Here is a 23566-nt window from a genome sequence, read left to right on the forward strand (position 1 = left end):
AGGTTATGCTCCTTTCTATTTTCCTCCATCTGACTTGACTTTGAATCTTTAAAGGATGTCTTTGTGTCACTAACTGCCTCTTTTATTCTATTGTTCAGCCGGGGGTGGAGGGGAGGGCATTTTTTGGTCCTCACTGTTTTTTTAATTTGGGGTATACATTTTGTTTGAGCCTCTATTATTGTGTTTTTTAAAAGTTTCCATGCAGCTTCCAGGCATTTCACTCTTGTGTCTGTTCATTTTAATTTCTGTTTACCTGGCCTCTTCATTTTTGCGCAGTTCCACCACAGTAGCATTGATCTATCAAAAGGAGGGTTTTCTCGGTATTTCCCCCACCAAGGATGTTCAAATTTAATTCCATTATGGTCGCTATTACCGAGCCGTTCAGCTCTGTTCACCTCTTGGACCTGATCCTGGGCTCCACTGAGAACTAAATCAAGAACGGCCTCTGCGGGTTCCAGGACTGGCCACTCCAGGACACGGTCATTAATGGTGTTTAGAAATTTTCTCTCTGCAGCCTGTCCTAAGGTACCGTGATCCCAATCAATATGCATTATTACTGAGTTTTCTGAGGCTGGCAGTCTGGGGATGGGACCACCCAACTGTGTCCCAGAAAGTCTCATCTAGGTACCTCTCTGTCTCCCTTTGCTCCTCCAGCTCAGCCACTCTGGTCTCAAGCGCCCGAACACGGTCTCGGAGGAATGAGATTTGCTTGCACCAAGTGCGCACTTATGCCACCTACCCACACGGCAGGGAATCCTACATGCTGCGTTCAGTGCAATAACCGGGATACCCACCACTCTGCTGCTGGACGTCTGCCTGCATTATCTTTACTCTTGAAGGGTTTTTTCCTTCTGGGGGGAAGGGGGGTTATTGGCCTACGTTTAGAGAACACTTGTTAGGTGCATCGGCTCTCACACGCCCTCTCTAAACGCCCACTTGCTGCGGCTGGTCACGAGCACCTTGTGCAGGGCTTAGTCCCGTCTAGTGTTAAACGTCCTGTGGCAGAGCTCCAACCTCGTCCCCGAGGGCCCCGCCCTTCCAGGCGGTTTATGCTAGCTTCCCAGAGGCTCACTGCAACCCTCCATGTAGCCCTTCTCTCTCTAGGGCCAGGGATACAGTCTACTGAGCCCTTTTCATCATAAGCCAGCAATGGAGGTTGGTGAGAGAATTCCCACAGTCTCTGTTGCTCCTATGGCCTCATGCCAAAACCGTTCAGCTTCCTGTCCTGACAGGGGCCTGTTTTCCCCTCCCAGGAGGTGTTTCTGTAGTGATGGGTTGGGGGGAACCCGGGTCCAGCCTCTACTCCGGGTTCTGGCCCATGGACCCTAATGGTAGCAGCTGTTGGCAGCCAACCTTTCACTGCCAGAGTTACTACATTTCCCTGGGCCACTTCCCCACAGCTCTCCTGCTTCTCCCTTACTAGTGAGACTTGAGGTTATCTTCATTAACCAGCCCTTCAGCCACACTTCCTCTCCCCTGGCTCATCCCTGCCTGACTGGAGTGAGCCCTTTTATGTTATCAGAGGGGCCTTAATTAGAGTCAGGTGGTCACATTAGCTTAATGGCCTCACCTGACTCTTTGCAGGTTAATTGGAGTCAGGTGTTCTCATTAGCCTGGAGCAGCCCCTGCTCTGGTCAGTCAGGGAACAGAAACCTGTTAATCTAGTGGCCACTATATCTGCCTTCTGCTACTCTGCTGTACTCTGCTCGGTGTCCCCGTCCTGTTCCCTTCGTTTGACCCTTTGACCTCACTCCCGTCCCTGTTGTTCATTAGTTGTCCCCCGTAATTATTTGGTTTCCCAGGTCCTGTGGATCCCCCCCTTAGGCTGTGGGGGGATCCTTTAGCAGTGGGCGGGCTTCGCCTGCCCACTTCCTGGATCCCTATAAGGCTACTCTGCTGTACCCATCTGGCCTGGGTCTACCACATAACCGATGGGTGGGCCTTCCCGTTCCACCTCTCCTTTGAGTGACACATGCCCAGGCTGATCCACCTCCCTCGTAGGAGGTTTTCCTTCATAGTCAACCTATTTTTTCTCTTCCTTAATTTCACTCCATCAGTCCTAATTAAGTCCTGCCTTGTACCGTACTCCCATCCCCTGCTGGGGTTTGCACCATTCCAGTAGCTGAAGCCCCCAGGGCCCTGCCAGTAGCTTGCCCTCTTGCCACGTTTCCTGGGAGTGAAGACGATCTGTGGGGGGATGGGTGACCAAAAGTTTTCTGCAAGTCCAAGTGCAACGGGTTTATTTACGCTCCCTTGGGTATGTTAATGGGGCCTGTCTGAAACAGTGGGAAATCCCATTCCTGACAGCTCTTTGAGACTATGGAGGAGTCTTGACTGACGTTAGGATGGCCCAGTATTATGACTCTGCAAACAGTCTGGTCTTGCTCCACATGCAGCTGAATTTCTCACCCTCCTCGGCTCCTCACTCACATCTTCCTGCATGACTGTTCCACAGAGCGTGGAGGAGGAGAACACGCTGCGGAAGGGAGATAACTACAGGATACCCACCTCAGGCTTGGCTTTGCAGCACCGTCCAGCTGCCCAGCCCTCAATAAGTCTAAACAAGGACAAGGCATTCCCACCCTTTGCTCAGTCTTTGTCCTGGGGATGTCAGGCCAGGAGAAACCATTCCAACTGATGAAGGGCTTAAACCCACCGACCGCCATCTGCCCCCATACAACTCGGGTGTTTGTCTGGAATACAACAATCCCTCAAATCCATATTTGCACAGTTCCTCCTCTAACCTCTCTCAACTCCTTGGGGAGAACACACTGCCCCTGGGAAACCATGACAGTCTTGCGGGCTGTGCTCCCAGACCAGACACAGAACCTAGTCTATAACTGTAATTTATGGCCCTATTAAGCTATAAAAGAGTCAAATGAACCCTGCCCACGGCTGCAGACTTCAGACAGGAAGCCCACTGCTACAACTCTTCTTAAGCTCTTTGCTGAATTACCAGGTTTCATTCCAGTCTGTCCTAGCTGGCCCTTCTCTCACGCAGAAGCTACCAGCGCAACTTTTCTTGTTCCCAGAGAGCTGGTAAAACTCCTGGGCTCGAGAGCCAACACCAGTGCCAGCCAATATGGGCCACAGGGAGGAATGGCTACTACCCTCTGGCCCTCCCTGAAGGTGCCCATGCCAGCTGTGGAGCCCACTGGCCCCAAGCAGCTGAATGGCACAGTGAAGCTTCCTCAGTTCAACCTGTTGTGTTCGCTCCATGAACAGATCATGTGGCATAAACATAAAAGCCAGGTGCTCTGGGCTGCATATGCTGTCGCCCAGTGACCTTAGCAGCAGCTGCTGCCGCCTTTCTGCACCCCTAGGCCCACAGTGCATTGTCTGGCTCCCGTTGAGCCCGCTCTTGCACGACCCCGGAGCAGTGCTCTGTGGCAGGCAGGGTCCCCAGGCTCCTCCCCTCAGCACTGCACCCCGGCTGCTGCAGCGTCACGGTGTTCAGGATCAGGAGGGAGCCGTGTTAGTCTGTATCCACAAAAACAACGAGGAGTCCGCTGGCACCTTAAAGATTGACCGATTTATTTGGGCATAAGCTTTTATGGGTAAAACCCCGCTTCTTCAGATGCATGGAGTGGAAATTACAGATGCAGGCATTATATAATGACACATGAAGGGAGTTACCTCCCAAGTGGAGAACCAGTGCTGACAGGGCCAATTCGATCAGGGTGGATGTAGTCCACTCCCAATAACAGATGAGGAGGTGTCAATTCCAGGAGAAGCCAAGCTGCTTTTGTAATGAGCCAGCCACTCCCAGTCCCCGTTCAAGCCCAAATTAATGGTGTTAAATCTGCAAATGAATTTTAGTTTTGCTGTTTCTCTTTGAAGTCTGTACCATCTGTACCCACCCAAGAGGCCAGGATTTGATTCTTTACCTGGATTGCAGGCTCCTGTTCCTACTCATGAAAAGTTTAGAAGCCCCCCTTTTTTAGTTTAGAAGCACCCCTATGACCGCAGGGGTGTTAATGGGCAGCTTCACCTTGAGGGGCGCCTTAGAATGTGTGTTAACTGCTTATGCTAAGCAATTTGTTCCATCTCGTATTTAGCTGGAACAGTCCTGAAGAAGAGCTCTGTGCAGCTTGAAAGCTGATCTCCCTCACCAACAGAAGTTGGTCCAATAAAAGACATTCCCTCATCCACCTTGTCTCTAACATCCTGGGACCCACATGGCTACAACTACACTGCAAACAATATAAAGTGTAAAGTATGTGGGGAAGGAGCCAGGAGCCTCTCTGTCCTCCTTGGAGTTTCCAGCCACACCCAAGATGCCAATAAAAATAGGGTCTGAAGTCACTTTGGGCTAGGCCAGCTCTTTTCCATCCATCCTGCCAGTATGAATGTACTGAACGGAAAACTTACCAGGACTTATTTGGAAATAAAAAGCCCAGGGCATGATGTGCAGCTCTGTGCAAGTCAGACTGCGCTAGCATGGTTTTGGGACAGCTTTATGGTTTCCCCCACTCTGGCATGCTCCAGGGCTTGGGCTTTCTAGACATTCTTCTAGAATTTCTCAGCTTCAGTCTATGCTGGGCTCCAGGGATGCTGGGCCATGTGACATGTCAGACTAATGTCTGGGGCAGGGCTACAGAAATTCACTGCCACATTTAACAGATGATATTGCAGCCATCTGCTTACCAGTGTGCACCTCCACACCTAACCCAATGGACTCTCATGGCAGCTCTCCAGAGATTCACACTCTCTCTCCCTGCCCTCGGCTATTTGCAAATCTACAGACGTGCAACTGGCATGCTGGGAACCAGGGATCTATAGAAGTGAATCCTATTGATGACTCTACATGGACCGGGAGTCAGAACCAGGGAAGTATGCTCCCCCACAAAGACAGGCAGGCACAAACACACACTTCTGAACTCGGGGTGGGGGTGGAGGAAAAGGAGGATTGGGCCAGCAAAGGTCACCCCTTTCACTTCTCGTCAGAGCATGTGGGGGAGGCCATTAGGACAGACTCCCTCCCTCCTACATCCTCATCCCAGCCCCGTGAGCACAGTGTCCTGTCCCAGCCTGGCATCCTCCCAATCCTGGATCGCCAAGCACTGTAAGCTGGGAACGCACATCCAGTCCTGCATTGCCAGGCCCCACATGCATAAAATGCACCTTCCCAAACCCATATCACCAAGACCGAAGAGCTGAAGTGGTATAAAGGCCTTGCCCTAGCCCCCTGCATATTTCACCCTGTGCACACATTGTGCGTTCAATGTGCATGCAGCGGTCATGTCCCATGCAAGTCTCCCAAGTGTTTGGTTTGGTCCAGGCATGAAAAAGAACCAATGAAAAATATCCAGTTCATGCTGCCGTGAGCATGAAACTTATTGTAAAGTCTTGGGGCCCAGTCCTACAAACAAGTATCTTTAACTGAGTGAGCTCAATGAGCCTAGCTGCGGGTATGAAGTCACTAGGGTATGATTTTGCAGGATCAGGTCCTTTATTAGTGCCCTGCTTGCAGAACAGATGCCAGAGATGAAACTTCCAGTGCCTGACTCTAATGACAAAAGAAAAGGAGGACTTGTGGCACCTTAGAGACTAACCAATTTATTTGAGCATAAGCTTTCGTGAGCTACAGCTCACTTCATCGGATGCATACTGTGGAAAGTGTAGATCTTATTATATACACACAAAGCATGAAACAATACCTCCTCCCACCCCACTCTCCTGCTGGTAATAGCTTATCTAAAGTGATCACTATTACCAGCAGGTGGGAGGAGGTATTTTTTCATGCTTTGTGTGTATATAATAAGATCTTCTGCAGTTTCCACAGTATGCATCCGATGAAGTGAGCTGTAGCTCACGAAAGCTCATGCTCAAATAAATTGGTTAGTCTCTAAGGTGCCACAAGTACTCCTTTTCTTTTTGCGAATACAGACTAACACGGCTGTTACTCTGAAACCTGACTCTAATGAACAACCAGGTTTTCCTGTGCACTCATATGTCATTACTGAAAGGCTGCCAGGGACAGACATTGACCAGCCTCATTTAGATCTTTTGATAAAGTCCAAGACATTTTTATACAATTTTTTTTTCAAAACAGACTTCAGCACTTTGTTTACAAAGCGCTCCCCAGCATGTGCACGAGTGACCCTACCATAACAAATCCACATACCCACAATACACTTCCGATTGGAAGGAAACTTGCAAGTGAGCTGGTGTCCCATGAAGCAGCCCTGACAATTGTTCTGCATTAAACATATGATTGTTACTTACAGCATATTCGAACTCCAGATTAAAGTCCCGGTTGTTTGCCTGAAGGTGCCTCTGTTCCTCTGTAGAGAAGAACACACACATTAGATTTCAGCAAAGGAGAACTTAATAGCTATTTGAGGAGGAGGAGAATGAATAATTACAAGCATCAAGGAGCAGCAGGAAGAGGGGACTTTTAGGAGAGTAATGCCAGGGAGACCCAAGCTGTGTGCCAGAACCCCAGTGCCCAGGCTTAGTGGTGTGTGGCAGACACCCACCTGCCATGATGCTAGTGCTGAGCATTGGTGTCACAGTGATGTGGCGTTCATTCACCAACACGTTCCAATCACATACCTCACTGTGGTCCCAGCATGGCATCAGTAGGACAGGCTGATCTCCTACCCATCATATTAGCTTCCCTGGAGGCTCAGGATTAGTTCTAGACAAGTGAGACTCAAGCTCCCAACCTCCCTCCACAAAAATCTTGACAAGCTGGTGCCCTAGCTCTATTGTTAATTCTGCACCATTACTGGAGTGTGTAGGAGGGCAGGGCATCAGCAGTGTAATAACAAGCAGCTCACAGAGATGTTTTCATTCAAGGAACTCAAATGCTTTAGATAGTAATTCATTCACCCTTACACCCCTTTAGTGAGACAGAAAAATTCTTTTGCCTCATTTTACAATGGGGAAACTGAGGCACAGAGCAGTTAGCATGACCTTCTCAAGCTCACAGAGGGAGTCAGAGGCAGAGTTAGGAATAGAAAACATACGTCCTGGCTTCCGTTCCCCTTCTCTAACCACTAAGTCACACTCCCCTACGTAAAACATTCCCCACTAGTCACTGGGCAGATCTAAGCAACACACTAGAGAAGGGTATTTCAGAACACTTGCTGCATTCCTTTTATACAGTTAGGGCTGCTCTGAATCCCTCCTTGGGGATTCTGAGCTGAGTCCCACAGTAAATGCTGCAAAGAGATAAATGATCATGAAGAAAATAAGAGATGGTAAAACCTTAAGAAAATCAAAAAACCAACAGAAATGCAGGAGCAGAGTGTGGGCAGGGCTTGGGAAAAGTGAAACAACATTCAGCTCCGCGGAACTGCCAGAGCAGCATCATTCAACCAAACGTTGTGTGGTTAGACAGCCAGGCTCAAACAAGCCGCGGGCACAGGAGAGTGAGCTGTTACTGAAGAGGACTTTACAAAGGAAACCCAGCCTAAGCATGGACAGTGCTTCTGCCAGATCCTCAGTGCCCAACACCATACACTGAGGAACCTGGGCAGCATCAGAGAGGTTGACCGCAGCCAGCAGCGCCTTACCCAGAGGGCAGGGTCTGCCTAGCTGGATGCCAGGTGAGAATCTATGCGGAGGATACTGTAAGCTGGGGAGCAGCCCAGAGAGTTAGGGGGGCTGGCTGATATCCCCACAGCGGGAACTGTAGACTAGGAACAGGCAATACGGAGCAGGGAGCACGGCAAAAGCTGTGACAGCTGCTGACATTTCAGAGTCCAAGAGTGAGCTCCCAGGTCCTGGACTCCTCTCTCTCCTTCTCTTCAGGGCCACTGGGAGTAGCCTGCATTGGGACTGCAAAGGGGAGGAAGGAGCCAGATCTGCAGAGGGCTATATGGAGAGCTCCTTTGCGCTTTCGCTGGATCCTGATCACAGCGCAGCTAAGAAGCCGGGCTGCATTCCTTACTCTGCCAGCTTGGCCATCCTCAAGGTCACCCAGGCCTGTGTACAGCTTCCCTCTGGGGAAAAAAGGCTCTGACAGGGAGATGCACCTCAAACATGTGGTCTGAATTCAGCATTTCCAGGGAAAGCTGGGAGTTCAATGTGTGTGTGCAGCACCAGAGAAAGGAGCCTGGTATCTCATTGGAGAGAGAGCTCCATTCCCTCAGGCAAAAACAATGAGGAGTCCTTGTGGCACCTTAGAGGCTAACAAATTTATTTGGGCATAAGCTTTTGTGGGCTAGAACCCACTTCATCAGATGTATGGAGTGTAAAATACAGTAAGCAGAATATATATTTATTCTTTTGTGTAGAGACTGTCCAGTTTGACCAATGTACATGGCAGAGGGGCATTGCTGGCACATGATGGCATAGATCACATTGGTAGATGTGCAGGTGAACGAGCCTCTGATAGTGTGGCTGATGTGATTAGGCCCTGTGATGGTGTCCCCTGAATAGATATGTAGGCACAGTTGGCAACGGGCTTTGTTGCAGAGATAGGTTCCTGGGTTAGTGTTTTTGTTGTGTGGTGTGTAGTTGCTGGTGAGTATTTGCTTCAGGTTGGGGGGCTGTCTGTAAGCGAGGACTGGCCTGACTCCCAAGGTCTATGAGAGTGAGGGATCGTCCTTCAGGATAGGTTGTAGATTCTTGATGATGCTTTGGAAAGGTTTTAGTAGGGGGCTGAAGGTGACAGCAAGTGGCGTTCTGTTACTTTCTTTGTTGGGCCTGTCCTGTAGTAGGTGACTTCTGGGTACTCTTCTGGCTCTGTCAATCAGTTTCTTCACTTCACCAGGTGGGTACTGTAGTTGTAAGAATGCTTGATAGAGATCTTGTAGGTGTTTGTCTCTGTCTGAGGGGATGGAGCAAATGTGGTTGTATCTTAGAGCTTAGTTGTAGACAATGGATATTGTGTTGTGGTCTGGATGAAAGCTGGAGGCATGTAGGCAAGAATAGTGGTCAGTAGGTTTCCAGTATACGATGGTGTTTATGTGACCATCGCTTATTTTCACTGTAGTGTCCAGGAAGTGGAATAAAAGAATAGATGGACACAAACCAGATATCAAGAATTGTAACATTCAAAAATCAATAGGAGAACACTTCAATCTCCCTGGACACTCAATAATAGGCTTAAAAGTGGCAATTCTTCAACATAAAAACTTCAAAAACAGTCTCCAATGAGAAACTGCAGAACTGGAATTAATTTGCAAACTGGACACCATCAAATTAGTCCTGAATAAAGACTGGGAGTGGATGGGTCACCACAAAAACTAATTTCCCCCTGCTGATACTCACACCTTCTTGTCAACTGTTGGAAATTGGCCACCTTGATTGCATTGGCCTTGTTAGCACTACAAAAGTGATTTTTCCCTCTCTTGGTATTCACCCCTTCTTGTCAACTGTTGAGAATAGGCCACTTCCACCTTAATTGAATTGAGTCATTAGCACTGACCCCCCACTTGGAAAGGCAACTCCCATCTTTTCATGTGCTGTAATATATATTCTGCTTACTGTATTTTTCACTCCATGCATCTGATGAAGTGCGTTCTAGCCCACAAAAGCTTATACCCAAATAAATTTGTTAGTCTCTAAGGTGCCAAAGGACTCCTCGTTGTTTTTGCTGATACAGACTAACACAGCTGCCCCTCTGAAACCATTCCTCAGGCAGAAGCTCACTAGGAGAGAGTGCCAGAAGCTGGCAACAGTCCTTGTTTGGGTTGTGCTTTCCTTGGTGTGCGGTAGAAATAGAAAACAGCAGGGCTTTGTAAACCTTCCCCAGAAACAAAGGCAGTGGCCGCCTGAACCTCAGACTGGAAGGACAGCTGAGTCTAGGTCCCTCTCCTCTGGGCACAGCACCGACTGCTCAGTCGGGTCCCAAAGCAGACTGAAAGCTTCCTGGGTTGCCATAGGAACTTTAACACTGCACATCATGGCTATTTCTAGAGGCCAAAGTTGAACAGTGAACTCTCTTTTTGGGACCCCAAGATGTTGCTCCCCAAAACAAAGGCCACCAAAATCAAAGGCCACTTTTGGAAACGGCCCAGACTGTTATGGTCTCTACTGGAAATACTCGCAAGGGTGGTGTGAAGGGGTGCAGACACTGCAGGTACAATTGCAAAAGTTAAAAGACAAACAGGCACCTCACCCATCTCCACCATCCCACCCGAAAGCACAGGCTCCCCAACTTGAGCAAAGAGAGAATCTCCATTAGCTGTATAGTGCCTATGACACCCAGGTGAACAGTTCCTATTTTACCAGCACAAGGGAGCAACGCACACCAGCCAGTGTGTTATCTGCTATTGTGTTCCACAAGCCAGCGTGGTCTGTTAATAACCATATCACAATGACTCTCGAGGAGATCAGGACAAGTCTAAAGAGCTGGAAGTTTGTGTATTATCTTTTGCCCAAGAGGTGTGGCTCCTAAAGCAAACTAGCTGTGCCACTCCCAGCAATGACCCTTTTCCAAGCTGAACAGATGCTCCTGAACTGGCATTGCACATTGTTTTGTAGGAGTAAGGAACATCCCCCACGTTTCTTCAAATTCCTCTCTTGGGAGTTCCAGACTTGTCACTGCCTGTAGACAGCAGCTACCACCAATTCACAGAGCAAATGACAACCATTTGCTTTAACGACTCCGCTTTCCCTTGCGCAACAAGGAACAGGGGCCACTGAAAACTTCTCCGATGAGTGCTATAAACAAAAAACTAAAATAACTCAACTGAATCCCTGTAACCAGGGGGGACGGACACCCACTCTCCTCTTGAGTATCTCCAGCTTCTGAGTGCCATATTCAGGCCTTTCCCCACTCCTGGCACCCCAGAGTCCAACAAAACTGTCTGTCTACCCTCACCAGGGTCTTCCGCCCTGGCCCCTGTAAACTCAGCCCTTTGCTTGGGCTCTCCAAGGAGTCTTGTCCCTTTCTCAGGGTTTACACCACTTTGCCGGTGGCTGGGAAGGAACCCGGGAGTGCCTACTATGCTGGGTTCCAACCCAGGGACCCTATCCACAGCAGCCACATACTGCTCACTGCAAGTAGTGGCTGCTAGTTCCCAGATCACCATTGCCAACTTTCACGTGGTAAATAAGCACCCCGTCTTTCACATTAAGCCAAAAATCAAGCTAATCCCATTTCAAAACAAGGCCAAAACAAACCAATCCCTAAGAACCCCAACACTCTATGTGACTAGATCACCCCGGTGTGCAGTCTGGGACTGTGATGGGCCCACTGTGCACCCTTGACTCTCTCCCCACCTTGCCCCTGCTTGCCTCCCCTTGCTGGGAGCCGATCAAAAAAAAAGAAGCAACAAACTTCAACAAGCTACAACCCAAACAAGCTCAGCTTAAGCAAACGCAGCGAAATCCTATGGCTGGCGAGGAGAGCCGCACCGTGCCGTGCTACATGCTGCCCATCGGATCCCAGCCAGAAATGACCTTCTAATTCTAAGGCCATGCAGCTCCTTTTCGCAGAATCATAGAATATCAGGGTTGGAAGGGACCTCAGTTTTTCCAAATATCCAACCTAAACCTCCCCCACTGCAACTTGAGACCATTATTCCTTGTTCTGTCATCCGCTACCACTGAGAACAGCCGAGCTCCATCCTCTCTGGAACCCCCTTTCAGGTAGTTGAAAGCAGCTATCAAATCCCCCCTCATTCTTCTCTTCTGCAGACTAAATAACCCCAGTTCCCTCAGTGCTCCAGCCTCCTAATCATTTTTGTTGCCCTCTGCTGGACTCTCTCCAATTTCTCCACATCCTTCTTGTCGTGTGGGGCCCAAAACTGGACACAGTACTCCAGATGACTGGAGTCACTGGAAAGAAAGAATGAAAGTCAGTGCTGGTGTCTGTGCTTCAGGTTACCAGGTCACTGCTGCTGAAAACAATGACAAACAACCCTCTCTAGCATTTCGTTCACTGGAAACTAACCACATGTAACTGTAGCCCAGTGCCCAGGCCCTGGTCTAACCACAGCAACCGAGTCTCTGGGAAAGTGGCTGCTTTTTCAGGCAGAGAGATTTAGGAGCTAAGCCACAGAACAACATCTGGAGTGAATAACTTTAAACTCATGCCAAAAAGCAGCTATAAATATAATTGTCCATCCAGTCTTCTAAATGTAGAGCTGTTGCATGGAAAAGTCTTATGAAAGGTTACATTCGAGACCTGGCTGAGGACAGCGGAAATTTGTCTGAGTTATAAATGAAAGCGCAGACAGCAGTGCCTTAAACAGGCCAATGGGCGGAATTTGTGGATATTAGTTTCTGTGGCTGCCTGGGGGGAGTGGAGAACTGAATGGTTTTGCTAAGTTTTACACAAATTAAGGCCTGACACCGGATCCATGAAGAGAGACACATCTCAGCCCTAAGAGTGATGCACCGACAGAGCCTGACAGCAGAACAGAGACAACACAGACTCTGTGCAAGAAATCCGTGCTCCACCATCCAACAAACCAGCCCCCGGAACCCTAGCATGAGACTGGACTCGTGCAGCCACCCATGTCAGGGGGCTGGATCATCTCCTGCGATCTGCGTGTAGGGGGGGGACTCTATGCCAATGCATGAGTGTGAGGGGCAAGCCGCATGGTACAGTCCCCCCATCCGCAGCACTGCAGGAATACCCCATTGGTGGTTGGGGCAGGATGGAGACTGGCCTCTCTACACAGCATCCTTCCAGTGGCAGTAACCTTTGTGGGGACCCATCCCCCACACTGAGCTGTGAATGAATAGCCTCCGGAGGACAGACAGTTGCAACACAACTCCTTCCGGAGCCATGCTGCCAAGGAGCAGCGGACATACACCATCCACAAAGCCGGCTCCTGCCTCTGCAGCACAGGGTCACTGCAGCCAGGCCCCAAGGACAGGTGGGCGGACAAGGGGTCAGCACACCTTTGGAGAAATGTATGAACAATAATAAAATAAGCACTAAGTCTTATTAATTCATTATTATGTGCTCACTAACCCCGAGATGGGGAAGGTGTTTGCATTAGATGAGAATAGTGTGATGAAACCCCAAAAGAAACACTGACACCTGGTCCCCCTGACCCACCCCACCCCTCTGCAGACAGTCACATTCTTTGGGCACCTCGCAAGCTGCTGGTTCTGTTCAATGGAGAGAGCTGCAGCGCTGCATCTGACTAATCCAACCCCCAGAGGACACTACCATGTTACCATGGGTAGGAAAATCACAACCCTTAGCTCAGATTGTTGATGGGATATTATTGCCTTAGAGAGATGAGCCTAGGTCAGCTGCTAATTGTTAGCATCATCCCTGAAACAAGGAGACAATTCAGGACAGCAGCCACAGCTCCAAGGGAGAAGATTAATCATTAAATAGCCACACTTTTAGGGGATGAGAGAGACCTGAGTTATCGCAGGTGGAGAGGTTATTACAACAAACCAATGGGCAAAATTCCCCCTTGGTGCAACAGTAGTGACCCCAGGTTACACGATCGGATGAATCTCCCCATTATGTACCAGCCACAAGTGCCAAAGAAACCAGGCCACCATGTTTGCCAGGTTGGCAGGTGTCTCAGCTAATTATAGCAACTCAGGGCCCGTTGGGGAGAGAATAAGGGCAGCTTTGATGGCACCAGTATGGTTGGGATGTATTATCTGTATTATGGCAGCACCGGTATAGATCACTGCACGAGCCCATGGTTAGACAGTCCCCTGCCCCAAGGAGTTCACAGGCCAAGCAGAGAGCAGATAAAGTCTGGCAGGAAGGGTTGTTCAGTTTACAGCCAGGAAGCTGAGGCACAAAATGGTTAAATGACTGACTTGAACTCACACAGGCAGCCTGTAGCAGAGCCAGGCCTGAACCCAGATTTCTGGCGTCTCAGTCCGACACCTTAACCACAAGTCCACCCTGCCCTCTGTGACGGAGTGCTCGTATGTTGCACCAGCTCCTGCTGGATGCTTTACACAGCCGCGAGGACTCCAGCACCTGCCCTGAAAGGCTGACAGTGCAAGGGGGCCGTGATGCAACGAGGGGAAGTAACAGTCAGTTGGGAGGGGACTGGGAACGAAAAAGGTCGCAGCGATAAAATCCGGGGCTGTTTGAATCAGGCACATGCGCAGCTGCCGGGCAAACACTGCAGCATTCTGTACGATTAATAATGACTCCCTTTTTGTGGGCATGACGGAAGAAAGGAGACTTTAGGACAGTGAGCGTGAGGGAGGGGATTCTTGGGTGTGCCTTGTTAAAATTCCATAACAGGTAGATTTCCGAGCCTCTGCCGGAGTGCCCGCTCTCTGAATGCTGCAGAAGCATCCGTCCCAATGAGGATCAAAACTTGGGGCTTGAGCACATGTCGTACCTTGGGAACGAACCAGCTTGTACCAAGTGTCAGCGATTTAAATTTTAAAAAATCCTAGAGCAAGATCCCCCTGAAATGTCTTGTTTCCTTTCCTACCTCCTAGTTCCTCAGGTCTGATCTGGAGCCCATCCCCACCGTATCTAAGTCCCTCCCATAATAAATGAAAGCAAGAGAGTCCTCAGAGGGAACTGGATTTCTCTCTCCCCTCCAGGAAGGCAATATAAAGAGAAATATTGTTGTAAAACATGAGCTTCTTTGGACACAGGCTGTCTGTTTTGTGCCCGGTACAGAATCAAGTCCAGCATCAGCACTAAACAAACAACATATCATCGTGGGAATTTGCAATGGTGGGTAAGACACTGAAGACATTCCAGTGCAGGGCACTAATGCAACAGGAAATTCTGCTCATATTAACTGACGTAGTATCCAAGTACACGACATACAAACACCATCTCTTTCTACACAGCAGGCTTGTAGGCTCCAAATTCTAAACTCTTGAACTGCAAGGTGACTTGGAATTATTTCCTTCTTGGGATCAGTCAATGTTTAACCTGAAGATAAAGTGCAATATTAGACCCTGCCCTCTTTAAAAGCAAATGTTTATATTATCTTCACCAGCAGGGAGAGATGACTGGGGGAGAAGAAATGACTCCCAGTGGGTCCCACTCTATGTATCTAGAATCTAGCTAGACTCTTCAGTGCAGCTCTGACTTCAACTAATCAAAGAGAAGGTGGCAGCATCCCAGATCAGCCTCAGTGTCCTGTGGCCATAGAAATGCTTTACAAGCCAGGGCTTTAATATAATTTGGTGCAAGACTCACTGATTGTCACCAGATATTTCCAAGCCGGAGGGACAAGGGCCCCTCTCACTGAGGGACAGGATGTGGGTTACCAACCCCATTTTGTTCTTTTCCAGGGCCGTGACATCAGAGCTCCCAGAGCAGGGTGGAGACTGGCACTTTCTCCTCTCAGAAGCAGGGAGGTTGGTAGACCCCTCACTGTACTGTGGACCAGACTGTGGGCCACATGCCTGGCTACCAATAACTAAGAGAACATTAAAGCAGAAAACGCTCACCCTCAGGGCATTATGATGAGGGACAACGGCTGAGTTAACATCGCTCTTCCCCAGCAACAGGGCCAGCTCTCTTCCGGCCCTGGTCCCTCCTTTCCTTTCTCTCCCACCTCCTGGGTCCTCCCGTTCTGAGAACCAGCAGAAGCCTGAAGCACCCTGCCTTCCTCTTCAGAGTTGGCTCTGTGCTCAGACATGGGGCTGGCATCTGGGGGCTTTGGGCTAGAGACTTTCCCCTCCCACCAGCTGTCTCCATATGTACCAGCTCATGCCTGCTGGGTCCTGACCTGAGACAGGCAGCTCACAAACAGAGGGCTGACCTGCCAAGTAGGTTGTTCCTGCCTCACCTTCTCCCAAGGCAGTGTCTGCTAGTGGCCCCAACGTGACCTATAAGGCATTGGCCACACACAAGGCGACTAAACCCGTAGGAATTATCAATGTCAGGCTTGACAAAGCCCTGGCTGGGATGATTTAGTTGGGGATTGGTCTTGCTTTGAGCATGGGGTTGGACTAGATGACCTCCTGAGGTCCCTTCCAACCCTGATATTCTATGATTCTATGCCCTGGTCTACACTAGGAGTTTAGGTCGAATTTAGCAGCATTAAATTGATGTAAACCTACACCTGTCCACACGATGAAGCCCTTTTTTTTTTGACTTAAAGGGCTCTTAAAATCGATTTCCTTAATCCACCTCTGACAAGTGGATTAGCGCTTAAATCGGCCTTGTCGGGTCGAATTTGGGGTACTGTGGACGCAATTAGACGGTATTGGCCTCCGGGAGCTATCCCAGAGTGCTCCATTGTGACCGCTCTGGATAGCGCTCTCAACTTAGATGCACTGGCCAGGTAGACAGGAAAAGGCCCGTGAACTTTTGAATTTCAATTTCCTGTTTGCATGGTCACCTGCAGCTTGCCATGCTGGCCAGAGCTCATCAGCAGAGGTGACCATGATGGAGTCCCAGAATTGCAAAAGAGCTCCAGCATGGACCAAATGGGAGGTACGGGATCTGATCGCTGCATGGGGAGAGAAATCCGTGCTATCAGAACTCCGTTCCAGTTTTCGAAATGCCAAAACATTTGTCAAAATCTCCCAGGGCATGAAGGACGGAGGCCATAACAGGGACCCGAAGCAATGCCGCGTGAAACTTAAGGAGCTGAGGCAAGCCTACCAGAAAACCAGAGAGGTGAACGGCCGCTCCAGGTCAGAGCCCAAAACATGCTGCTTCTATGATGAGCTGCATGCCATTTTAGGGGGTTCAGCCACCACAACCCCAGCCGTGTTGTTTGACTCCTTCAATGGAGATGGAGGCAACACAGAAGCAGGTGTTGGGAACGAGGAAGATGATGATGATGATGAAGTTGTAGATAGCTCACAGCAAGCAAGCGGAGAAACCGGTTTTCCCGACAGCCAGGAACTGTTTCTCACCCTGGACCTGGAGCCGGTACCCCCCGAATCCACCCAAGGCTGCCTCCTGGACCCGCCAGGTGGAGAAGGGACCTCTGGTGAGTGTACTTTTTAAAATACTATACATGGTTTAAAAGCAAGCATGTTTAATGATTAATTTGCCCTGGCATTTGCAGCTCTCCAGGATGTACTCCCAAAGCCTTTGCAAAAGGTTTCTGGGGAGGGCAGCCTTATTCCACCCACCATGGTAGGACACTTTACCACATCAGGCCAGTAGCATGTACCTGGGAATCATTGTAGAACAAAGCATTGCAGTGTATGTTTGCTGGCATTCAAACAACATCCGTTCTTTATCTCTCTGTGTTATCCTCAGGAGAGTGATATCATTCATGGTCACCTGGTTGAAATAGGGTGCTTTTCTTAAGGGGACATGCAAAGGTGCCCGTTCCTGCTGGGCTGTTTGCCTGTGGCTGAACAGAAATGTTCCCCGCTGTTAGCCGGGGTGGCGGGGGGTGAGGGGCTAGCCACGTGGTGGGTGGAGGCAAAATGCGACCTTGGAACGAAAGCACATGTGCTGTGTATGTAATGTTAACAGCAAGGTTTACTGTGAAAGAGTGTAGCCATTGTTCTAGAAAATGTGTCTTTTTAAATATCACTACCTCTTTTTTTTTCTCCACCAGCTGCATGTGTTTCAATGATCACAGGATCTTCTCCTTCCCAGAGGCTAGTGAAGATTAGAAGGCGAAAAAAATGCACTCGTGATGAAATGTTCTCTGAGCTCATGGTGTCCTCCCACACTGACATAGCACAGATGACTGCGTGGAGGCAAATAATGTCAGAGTGCAGGAAAGCACAATATGACCGGGAGGAGAGGTGGTGGGCTGAAGAGAGTAAGTGGCGGGCTGAAGAGAGGGCTGAAACTCAAATGTGGCGGCAGTGTGATGAGAGGAGGCAGGATTCAATGCTGAGGCTGCTGGAGGATCAAACCAATATGCTCCAGCATATGGTTGAGCTGCAGGAAAGGCAGCAGGAGCACAGACTGCTGCTACAGCCCCTGTGTAACCAACTGCCCTCCTCCCCAAGTTCCATAGCCTCCTCATCCAGACCCCCAAGAACGCGGTGGGGGGGCCTCCAGCCACCCGGCCACTCCACTCCAGAGGATTGCCCAAGCAACAGAAGGCTGGCATTCAATACGTTTTAAAGTTTTCAACTTTTAAAGTGCTGTGTGGCCTTGTCCTTCTCTCCTCCACCACCCCTCCTGGTGCTTCTCTCCTCCACCACCCCTCCTGGGCTACCTTGGTAGTTATCCCCCTATTTGTGTGATGAATGAATAAAGAATGCATGAATGTGAAGCAACAATGACTTTATTGCCTCTGACAGTGGTGATCGAAGGGAGGAGGGGAGGGTGGTTAGCTTACAGGGAAGTAGAGTGAACCAAGGGGCGGTGGGTTTCATCATGGAGAAACAAACAGAACTTTCACACCGTAGCCTGTCCAGTCATGAAACTTGTTTTCAAAGCTTCTCTGATGCGCACCACGCCCTCCTGTGCTCTTCTAACCGCCCTGGTGTCTGGCTGTGCGAAACCAGCAGCCAGGCGATTTGCCTCAACCTCCCACCCCGTCATAAACGTCTCCCCCTTACTCTCACAGATATTGTGGAGCACACAGCAAGCAGTAATAACAGTGGTAATATTGGTTTCACTGAGGTCTAAGTGAGTCAGTAAACTGCACCAGCGCGCTTTTAAACGTCCAAATGCACATTCTACCACCATTCTGCACTTGCTCAGCCTGTAGTTGAACAGCTCCTGACTACTGTCCAGGCTGCCTGTGTACGGCTTCATGAGCCACGGCATTAAGGGGAAGGCTGGGTCCCCAAGGATAACTGTAGGCATTTCAATGTCCCCAACAGTTATTTTCTGGTCCGGGAATAAAGTCCCTTCCTGCAGCTTTTGAAACAGACCAGAGTTCCTGAAGATGCGAGCGTCATGTACCTTTCCCGGCCATCCCACGTTGATGTTGGTGAAACATCCCCTGTGATCCACCAGTGCTTGCAGCACTATTGAAAAGTACCCCTTGCGGTTTATGTACTCGTCGGCTTGGTGCTCCAGTGCCAAGATAGGGATATGGGTTCTGTCTATGGCCCCACCACAGTTAGGGAATCCCATTGCAGCAAAGCCATCCATTATGACCTGCACATTTCCCAGGGTCACTACCCTTGGTATCAGCAGATCTTTGATTGCGTTGGCTACTTGCATCACAGCAGCCCCCACAGTAGATTTGCCCACTCCAAATTGATTCCCAACTGACCGGTAGCTGTCTGGCGTTGCAAGCTTCCACAGGGCTATCGCCACTTGCTTCTCGACTGTGAGGGCTGCTCTCATCTTGGTATTCTTGCGCCTCAGGGCAGGGGAAAGCAAGTCACAAAGTTCCATAAAAGTGCCCTTACGCATGCGAAAGTTTCGCAACCACTGGGAATCATCCCAGACCTGCAACATTATGCGGTCCCACCAGTCTGTGCTTGTTTCCCGAGCCCAGAATCGGCATTCCACCGCGTGAACCTGCCCCATTAGCACCATGATGTCCACATTGCCAGGGCCCCTGCTTTGAGAGAAGTCTGTCCATGTCCTCATCACTTACGTTACTGCGCTGACGTCTCCTACTCGCCTGGTTTTGCTTTGCCAGGTTCCGGTGCGGCATATACTGCTGGATAATGCGTGTGGTGTTTAATGTGCTCCTAATTGCCAAAGTGATCTGAGCGGGCTTCATGCTTGCCTTGGTATGGCATCTGCACAGAAAAAAGGCGCGGAACAATTGTCTGCCATTGCCCTGACGGAGGGAGGGGCGACTGATGACTTGGCTTACAGGGTTGGCTTACAGGGAATTAAAATCAACAAAGGGGCTGAGAAACTGAATGGCCCCCTCAAGGATAGAACTCAAAACCAGGTTTGGCAGGCCGTTGATTTCACAGAGGGAAGGAGGAGAAAATGAATACAAAACAAATCTGGTCTATTTCTTGTTTTGAGCCACTTCATCTATCTTTATACATCTTGCTGGCAGCAGACTGTGCAGTACGACTGCTGGCCATCATCATCTCCTGGGTGCTTGGCAAAAGACAGTGCAGTATGACGACTAGCCATCATCTTCTGCTGGCTGGAGGTTAAAAGATAGTGCACTGCCGGTAGGACTGAATCGCCACGAGACGAAACTTAAAAGGGAAATGACCTGGCTGAGTCACTCCCATGTTTGCCTGGGTGCCCGATTAAAAGAGCACCCAGGACTATGTTGATGACGGCTACCAGTCATACTGCACTGTCTGCTGCCAAAAGGCAATTAACTGCTGCTGTGTAGCAATGCAGTACCACGTCTGCCAGCACCCAGGAGACATACGGTGACGGTTAGCTGAGTGGGCTCCATGCTTGCCGTGGTATGGCGTCTGCACAGGTAACTCAAGAAAAAAGGCGCGAAACGATTTTCTGCTGCTGCTTTCACGGAGGAAGGGAGGGAGGGAACGGGGGCCTGACGATATGTACCCAGAACCACCCGCGACAATGTTTTAGCCCCATCAGGCATTGGGATCTCAACCCAGAATTCCAATGGGCAGTGGAGACTGCGGGAACTGTGGGATAGCTACCCACAGTGCAACACTCCGGAAGTCAACGCTTGCCTCGGTACTGTGGAAGCACTCCGCCGAGTTAACGCACTTAGAGCACTTGTGTGGGGACACACACAATCGACTGTATAAAAACGCTTTCTACAAAACCGACTTCTATAAATTCGACCTAATTTCATAGTGTAGACATACCCTATGATTCTATGTCCAAAGAGTCAGCTACAGAGTATTCCCTGTAACACAACTTGTGCTTAGCTCATATGGGGAGTAGTACACTTATTTCCCTAGCATTGATTAATCAAGGCCAAATTCTGTTCTTGTTTACATCATTAACTCTGGAATAACTCTCTAGGTATCAGTGCAGTCACTCCAAATTTACACTGGTGTAACTGAGATCATGACTTCGCCATTGTTTTCTTCCATTCTCTGTGAGCATCCTGAATCCCCACCCCTCCAAAGCAAGGTTGGCTGCAGATCAGAAAAGCTCTCCCTTTGCCTTCCCTTGCAGCACTGCTGATTGGTTTCTACCTAAGCATTGCATCTCTCTCTGTTCCACCTCCATCTGTTTTGTCAAGTGCCAACCACTCAGCAATAAATTCTCCCCAAAGCTTTTGGTGCAACTGTTTGAAACAGTATCAAATATAAAAATCGTGTTTCATAAAGGTTAGTTTTAAACCGTGTATACATATGTCCCTCGTTTGTATAAATAACCCCAAAGTACAAATTCTCATTCAGAGCATCTGCTTCGGTCTCACATCTAGTTACTATTTAACAGGACTGCAGTGACATGTAAAAGAAAACTCCACTCAGTTTGCTTAGGCCACAGCTCATAAGGCAAGGTATGCATCTCACAAGGAAGAAACCATGAAATGTTTTTGACCCTAATGAGATGAATTCTGATCCCAATTACACCAGTGTAACCCCTGAAGCAGTTCCCTTGCTGAGAACAGACTCCGTTTATGACAAGAGGCCAAGTGAGAGACTCTTTGAAAAAGTCTGCTTCCTCCTTTGACATCCTGGTTTACTAATTCTACAGCTTTCTGACAAAATCCTACGGGCCCATATCTTACACTCCCAATGACATCGGGGGAGGTTTGCCTGCTCCAGAGCTGCAGGATTTGAATGTTAGGGCTAAATTCCATTCTCCTTTACATTTGTGTAATCTGGGGTAACTCTTCATTGTCACAGGATGGCATTGAGGCCAATAATTTTGCAAGATTCGAAGAGGGACTGGACAGTTATATGGCTACCAACAATATAAAAGCTCATGCACTCTTTGGAAGGAATATCAATCATCATACTTCACGGTTAAAAGCCAGTCTCTAGCTCTTAGGGATTAGGATGAAACCTTCTTGGGGGGCAGATTATCCCATAGATGCTTATTATGGGGTTACTTGCACCTTCCTCTCAACTAGCTGGTGTTGGCCCTGCATGTTCCAATCTGGTATCCCTATATCCTAAGTTCATCGACTTCAGTGGCCTTACACTGGTGATAGCAAAGGGGGAATCAGACCCGTACTGCTTAAAAAGTAAATGCAGTGATTAAATATTAGTTTTTCTACTTATGAAGCCATTATTCAAGCAGGATGAAAACTGGTCTCCAAGTTCTGACCAGGGGCTTTCTTATTGTCAATTTCCAGCAAAATGTCCCAGCAACAAGAGACTCAAAAACCTCATTGGTGAGTCACAAACAATTCATTAAAAAAAGAAAAGGAGGACTTGTGGCACCTTAGAGACTAACCAATTTATTTGAGCATAAGCTTTTGTGAGCTACAGCTCACTTCACAATTCGTTCCTGACCAGAAGGTCCCTTACCTTCTGACCTTCTATTGGTGGTGGCGGGGGGGTGTGGGCAAGGATGTTTGAGGTGGGAGGTGGCAGATGGAGTTTTCTGCTAGCCCCAGTAACATAGATTAACATAGATTGTTTTTTTGGTTAAAAGTAAACATGCTTCATTCTCTTGAAAGTTTTAGTTTCACTCTTTATTTCCCATAAATTTGGTGAGAATCGCTGAGCTGAACCAAGCATGAATAAAAACAGGAAGCTGTAAAGAAACAAATCCCATTCATTCTAAAGAGTTACAAATTAACTTTCAGGAAGCTGTTAAACCTCTTCTGAACTGTGAGGCCTTAATTTGGGAATACTATTTGCATCTACACCAAAGAGAAAATAAAGAAACTGACCCAGCTTTTTGGCTTTTTGAGTGTCCATTGTCTGTATAAACCCTTTAAAATGTGGAAATAAATGATCTTTCCCTCTTAACTATGCTTCTTTAGAGCTAGCAAGGTCTGATTTGTCCTGTAGTGTGCAGAACACAAGAAGAAACAGACGTTCTGAATGTCCCTCTGAAGTCAAGACACTGGACTAGAAAACTCCTCATTATGGTTCCGAGAAACAGAGTCTCAGTGAAAAATCAAAGCCTAGGTAGCCTTCCATTTGGCTGGAACCAAGCAGTGCAGTTGTCCAAGTCCAGGCGCTCCAAGGGACAGTGGGATCACAGACTGATCGGGTTACCACATTTCAGGTTCCCAAAAAGAGGACACTGCTGGAGGGGGTGGAATTGGGGGGGTGGGGTACAGTTGGGGGAGCTGCAGCAGGGGAGCTCACTGGAGGTGGGGGATAGTATCGCTCCATGTCACAGTGGCAGGGCAGCTGGCGCAAGCCCAGGACACAGCAACAGCCATCCGTCAGTGCCTCCCTGCGGGACCACCTCCCTAGGGCTGGGAGCCAGCACCTGGGTGGGGGGGATCCAGCAGCTACAGCTGCAGGGGAATAGACCAACCAGCTGCAGATGCAATGGAGGGACCAGTCATGAAGCAGAACAATCGGGGCTCTCTCTGAGCTGCAGCTTGCCTCCTCTGCAAAAACCCCAAACATTGCCTGTTATTTGAAAAGTCCATCTGGACAGAGAAGAGAGGCTGTGTCTGAGAACACCCGGACATATGCTGACCCCACACAGACAGGCCCCTGGTTGAAATACTAAGGTGCCAAAGCCAAACTGGCCCCGACCTGGAAGAGAGCGGTGCATAGACAATCCAAGAAGTTTTTGGAAAGCGTAGGGGACAATTTCCTGGCGCAAATGCTAGAGGAGCCAACTAGGGGGGGCGCTTTTCTTGACCTGCTGCTCACAAACCGGGTAGAATTAGTGGGGGAAGCAAAAGTGGATGGGAATCTGGGAGGCAGTGACCATGAGTTGGTTGAGTTCAGGATCCTGACACAGGAAAGAAAGGTAAGCAGCAGGATA

The 23566-nt window shown here is 49.0% G+C and overlaps 1 protein-coding gene across 3 annotated transcripts in view; it reads right to left on the reverse strand.

Annotated features, from left to right (window-relative positions):
- Positions 1 to 23566, reverse strand: part of LOC125636689 (phospholipid-transporting ATPase ID) — a 128505-nt gene that overhangs the window by 80517 nt on the left and 24422 nt on the right. For all 3 annotated transcript variants that reach the window (XM_048850223.2, XM_048850224.2, XM_048850222.2), the window contains exon 3: positions 6229 to 6287. In XM_048850223.2, the coding sequence (XP_048706180.1) occupies positions 6229 to 6287 (59 nt within the window). The remainder of the gene's footprint in view (positions 1 to 6228; positions 6288 to 23566) is intronic.

Source organism: Caretta caretta, chromosome 5 (genome assembly GCF_965140235.1).
Source record: "Caretta caretta isolate rCarCar2 chromosome 5, rCarCar1.hap1, whole genome shotgun sequence".
Lineage (NCBI taxonomy): Eukaryota > Metazoa > Chordata > Testudines > Cheloniidae > Caretta > Caretta caretta.